Source organism: Chaetura pelagica, unplaced genomic scaffold (assembly GCF_000747805.2).
Source record: "Chaetura pelagica isolate M959 unplaced genomic scaffold, ChaPel_1.0 scaffold356, whole genome shotgun sequence".
NCBI lineage: Eukaryota > Metazoa > Chordata > Aves > Apodiformes > Apodidae > Chaetura > Chaetura pelagica.
In genome coordinates, this window is record NW_009953964.1 from 4,780,517 (window position 1) to 4,785,673 (window position 5,157).

A 5,157-nucleotide genomic window follows, 5' to 3' on the forward strand; every position below is an offset into this window, starting at 1 on the left:
GGGTGGCTACCTGGCTTTGTTGGCTTGGGAGTTGCGTGCTGGGCCCTGCCAGGCCCATTGCTCCCACGCCTCGCGTGGCAGCAGCCTCAGGGAGCAAAGCAGCACCGTCCGGCCGGACAGCCCGGCACCGGAGGGGGAAAACAGCCCCAGCTGAGCGGTCCCGGCCCCGGGACACCGCACACCCTGGGGAAGGGCTGCGGGACGGCGGGCAGGGTGCGGGGCTACACTGCAGCCAGCTGCAGGGACACGAATAGCAGGACTACAGAAAGCAACTTTGTTCGCTGCTGGGCAGCCTGCCGGGTGCCAGCACATGGGAGCTCGTCTCTGTGAGGCCAGAGGGAGAAGGAAAGGAAAAAGCATCTTTCTTTCTCTCTCACCGTCCCCAGAGCACAGAGGGAGGGAGAGGAGGATTTGGATAAAGATCCCATTCTTGACTGTCATCTGTAAAGCTCCTTTTAAACCAGAGGCTGCCCAGGTACAGCCTGAGCTGAGGGTGTACCCATCCCTGCCAGCAAGCAGCTACTTCTGAGTGGGCAGGGAGGAGACGGCACAGCTGGGGCAGCAAGGGCAGGGGCACTTTGGGCAACACAAATTGCCACTTGCAACCAGGGCGAGGGGCTTTGCAGCCACGAACATCAGCTGGTGCTTGGGCTGGGAACTCACCCTGGCTGTGTACCCACCACTCCTGCAAACTGCGCTTGTGTACTTCTGTGTGTCTTGCCCTTTGGGGGTTGCATGTGCTACCCCAAAGTCAATGTGGTCCTGTCATGGCCTGGTGACCCATGAGAGGTGGGAGGGCTCCCCTTCTGCACCAGCCCTGTGGCCCAGGCAGCCATGCACCATCCTCCTTCCTCCTCAGCTTCTCCTTTGCATCTTCACCTTTGCCATGGTCCTGGTCCCTGAAGCAAAGGACCAAAGCAAGGCAGCAAAGGGCAGGAGAAGGGGCCCAGTGAAGCCCTCCACAGCCATCCCTGCCCTGGCCTTGGCCCCAGCCGACCCCTACACCTCCATGGCAGACTACGAGCGCAGCATCCAGGACATGGTGCACCAGCTGAGGAACAGCTCTGAGCCAGGAGACACCAAGTGCCGGGTCAACCTGAGGCTCTGGAGGTCCAACCGGCGGAGCCTGTCCCCCTGGGCCTACAGGTGAGCTTGGGAAAGGGACATGCAGAGCAGCTCTGTGCCAGCAAGTGCTGTGGTGGCCACAGCTCCAGCCTTGTGGGGCTGCAGTGGCTGCCAGGGGGTGCGATGTGACGCCCCATTTCACCCTGCCTGTCCCCAGCCACCCACCGCCTCCAATCTTACCATCTCTCCAGCCTCGTATTGCTCTCCCTCTCCTCCAGCATAAACCACGACGCCACGCGGATCCCGGCAGACATCCCGGAAGCCCGATGCCTCTGCACCGGCTGCATCAACCCCTTCACCATGCAGGAGGACCGCACCATGGCCAGCATTCCCATCTACAGCCGCCTGCCTGTCCGCCGCCTGCTCTGCCCGCTGCCCGGCGAGGCTGGGCACAAGGCCTCGGGCAAAAAGTGCCACAGGAAGTACCAGATGGTCATGGAGACCATTGCCGTGGGCTGCACCTGCATCTTCTGAGGGTGCAGAGCTTAATCCCTGCAGCCATGCATGAGCATCTAACCGGCTTGCTCTTGCTTCCTGAGCTTGCCCAATCCTCTGGGAGAATGTTGCCTGGTCAAGCCTGGTGTGAGGAGAGCCCCTATGCAAGGAGATGGCAGCTCCAAGAGCTCCCCAAAATCCCCCTGCAGACTCCATCAGCCTCAGCCCAATGCAGCCACCTTAGGGACACCCAGATATGCAGCCTTGCAGCCAGCCTCGCAGCAAGACACCACCCCAAGCCCCTTCACCTGCAGGGAGGAGCTCAGTATGGTGGGCTGTGGGAGACAGCTGCCCCCAGATCCCTCTGGCTGGGCAGGATCAGGCCTCCTCCTTTCCCCAAGTCCCCATTTGCCTTTGTTCAGTCCATCAGTGCAACAGTTCTGGGAGCACTCAGTCCTCCCCAGCCCTCCCCTGCCCACGTACCATCTCCTCTGCACTGGGCCAGGCAGCCCAGGGAGGGGGAGAACCAGAAGGGGCTTTGGGGCATTTCTGAGGTCCTCAATAAAGCGCATTGCTGGCCACCGGATGAGCTGCCCTTGCTTCAGCCCATCGTGCTGCCCACCCAGGGGCTGCCCAGCCTCCTCCCAGTGAGGCTCTGCTGCCCTACAAAACACAGCTGAGCCCCAAGCCCAAGGAAGCCTGGATGCCCCTGGAAACAGGGAGCACCCAGCAGCAGGCACCTCTCACTCCAACAGCCCACCCTGTATGCCCATGCCCAGGGCACCAGGCCCTGTGAGCAGGGCTAGGCTCCTCACACTCATGGCATGGGAGCGGCCACGGGACCTCCTGTCCCAGCTGGGCCAGCCCTGCCACCAAGTTCCACCCTTTTCAGAGGAAAAGGCACAGGCTCCTTTCCAGCAGAGCCTGGGGAATGGGGAACCAGGGAAACTGAGGCACACAGCACAGACACACAGCAACACCAAACAGGGGCTATATTCCTGAAGGTGACGCGTGTTCAAGTCATCCAGGGCACAGCTCATCCCCTCTTTCCCAGCCCCAAACCCCCTGGTGTCCCCAAGGCAATAAATACTCTCCAGGCTACTACACACCAAAGTTTCCAGCCCACCACCTCCCCCAGTGTCACAGCTCAGTCTTCACCTTGTGCATCAAGTCCTTCTGGTCGATTTTCTCCAGGTCCTGGTGCCAGCGGTTGTAAGCCAGCAGGGCCACGTTTTTGGCTGCCACCGCTATCATCTCCATGGAGCTGGCCACCCACTCCACACCACTGAGGTAGAAGAGGTTTTCGTGGAGCACAATGGGCGGGAGGGACTTGGCAGCATCGTAGCGGGGATACGCCTGCCACTCGGTCACCTGCACCGAGTAGTAGGACCTGAAGAGGGTCTTCAGCTGCTGCTTGTCCAGTGGCTGCTGGGAGAGGACACGCCACACCGCGGCCTCCTGGGGCTGCTTGCGGCGGAAAGCTGCCGAGATGTTGACGGGACAGATGTTGTCCATGGCGTTGAAGAAGAGGTTGGGGGTGTCGGTGGTGAGGATGCTGGCGAAAGGGAAAAGCTTGGGGTCAGGGAAGCCAAAGTAAGAGGAGTTGAGGTAGCCGTGCACCACGGAGGTGACAGAGGGCTGGAAGGCTCTGAGGAAGTCGGCGATGGGTGGCTCAAAGTTCTCAAAGGTGAAGTTACTCCTGCTGGGGTGCAGGGGAGTTGTCACAACCACCATGTCATAGAAAGCTGAGCCCTGGCCTTCGCTGCCCTCGTAGTGCACCTTGTACATGGCTTTCCCCTCTGAAAAGAGAAGGTGACAGTTACAAGTAGCCCTGACCCCCACGTGATAATGTCCTGGCCCCCTTTTTTCTAGCACAGCCTTCATCCTCTGCTTTTCCAGTATACACCAGTGTTGGACCATAGCACCTGATGGTTATGGATAAGTTGCTGATGCTTTAGGGCAGTAAAAAGAGCATTTTATCAAGCCTGTAGGAGACAGTTCCTAGAAAAACCCAGTCTAGTGTGGCAAAGAGGACTGCAGCAGTGCAGTGCTGGGGAGCAAGACTGCAACTAGGATGGTACATAGAAGAGAAATGAGGGACCTCAGGAAGGAGGGATGGGAAACCAAGGGCTGAAGTCTGTACTGTAGGGCCCCCACCAGATCAGATGAGTAGAGGAGATGAACAGACCCCCAAGCCTTTGCCCAAACACTATCGGAGGACCAGGATGCTCTACAGCTTCCCAAGTCTCCCTCTCTGCCCCAGCATTCCCATGCTGCCAGCACCCATCGCCCACCCCTGCAGCACCCAGAGCAGGTCCTATACTCAAGCTCACCCAAGCTGTGCAGAGAGATGCCCGTCACCCTGGCTGGGATGATGTTGGCTTTGGTCAGCTTTAGCAGACCTGAACACACCAGCTTGTTGCCTCCTTCCACCGCCCAGGTGCTGCCCTGGGCCCCCACCAGCGACATGGCTCCTGGGGAGAGGAAGAGGAGCGTGGCTCAACAGCCCATCCGTGGAGGGGACACCGGGCAGGAGTCCCGCGGGAAGGAGAGGGGGGGTCCCCGGTTTCACCTGCGAAGGCAGGCACCAGCACCGACTGCCCGTAGCTGGAGCGCAGGACGGCGGCGATGACATCGTCCAGGAAGCGCTGCGTGACGCCCACCTCCAGCAGCGCCTCGGCCACCGAGCGCTGCGTCATGTTGACGAAGGCATCGCCCCCCAGCGAGCGCAGCAGCTCCTCCAGGCTGGAGAAGGCGTAGCCGTGCACCTGGTACTTGTAGATCCTGGAGGGGACAGGAGCACAGGGTGACCTCCTGGTGCTGCAGAAGACCCCCTGTGTCTCTCCAGCTCCACGGGCTCTCCTACCTCATGAACTTCTCCATCACCTCCTCCACCCACATCTGCAGGCGCAGGAAGCTGATGCCATAGTGCCACCAGAGTCTGAAGAGGTTGAGCAGGTACCAGTCGGTCTCCTCCAGGATGAAGTGCTCCCCGCTGAATATGGCACTCTTCCCTGCCACCTCGCGCCGCTGCTTGAGGCCTGCAGGGAGCAGAGGGGCCACGGGGCTGGCACGTCCCCCTGGGGCTGCCCAGCTGCTGGGGAAGGCCAGTGCCAAAGGCCACCTCGGTGAAGATGTGAGCAAAGATACTCTGGAAGGAGCATCAGGGAGCATGAGACCTCAGGACCTCATGTTGGGGCATCCCGTGGCACTGACACAAACTGGTGGGATTTGGTGCAGTATTTCCACCAGGACCTCTTGCCCTGATGCTCTACTGGGCCACCCCATCCCTTTCTCGTCCAGGGCAAACGGGCACAGGGAAAGCCAAGGGGGGGCACCACATGCCTGGGGTGCCGAGTTGGACTGGAAAGAGCCCCCCCCCCACCACCCCACGCCTACAGCCGACGGGCACCCCAGCCCCCCAGCCCCGGGAACGGGGCCAAGCCGGAGCGCCCGTGCTCACCCAAGATCTTGACGAAGTCCTGCATGTGGAGGCTGAGGGCGTGGATGGAGGCTCCTCTGCTCTCGTACTGCTGCTTGTTGACGGTGACCGTGGCCAGCCGCCCCCCCACGCCCGCCGGCTCGTACACATCCAGC

At 60.9% G+C, this 5,157-nt stretch overlaps 2 protein-coding genes across 2 annotated transcripts; one reads left to right on the plus strand and one right to left on the minus strand.

Moving 5' to 3' along the window:
* The first annotated feature begins 886 nt into the window (after positions 1 to 886).
* IL17B (interleukin 17B) lies at positions 887 to 1,599 on the plus strand. Its single transcript, XM_010001965.1, has 2 exons — positions 887 to 1,146; positions 1,344 to 1,599. Exons 1-2 carry the CDS (start codon positions 887 to 889, stop codon positions 1,597 to 1,599), a joined length of 516 nt encoding a protein of 171 aa, XP_010000267.1.
* Positions 1,600 to 2,621: 1,022 nt separating this feature from the next.
* Positions 2,622 to 5,156, minus strand: PCYOX1L (prenylcysteine oxidase 1 like; the record flags this gene model as incomplete). Its single annotated transcript, XM_010002065.1, has 5 exons — positions 2,622 to 3,359; positions 3,894 to 4,034; positions 4,133 to 4,344; positions 4,427 to 4,601; positions 5,024 to 5,156. Coding segments are annotated over 5 exons (1,320 nt in total), but the record flags the coding sequence as incomplete, so codon positions are not given.
* Position 5,157: the final 1 nt, after the last annotated feature.

Bases quoted from the DNA above. Each gene is read 5' to 3' on its own strand.
- IL17B (XM_010001965.1), top strand. From the start codon at position 887: ATGGTCCTGGTCCCTGAAGCAAAGGACCAAAGCAAGGCAGCAAAGGGC. The intron at 1,147-1,343 runs GTGAGCTTGGGA...CCTCTCCTCCAG, and splicing joins CTGTCCCCCTGGGCCTACAG to CATAAACCACGACGCCACGC.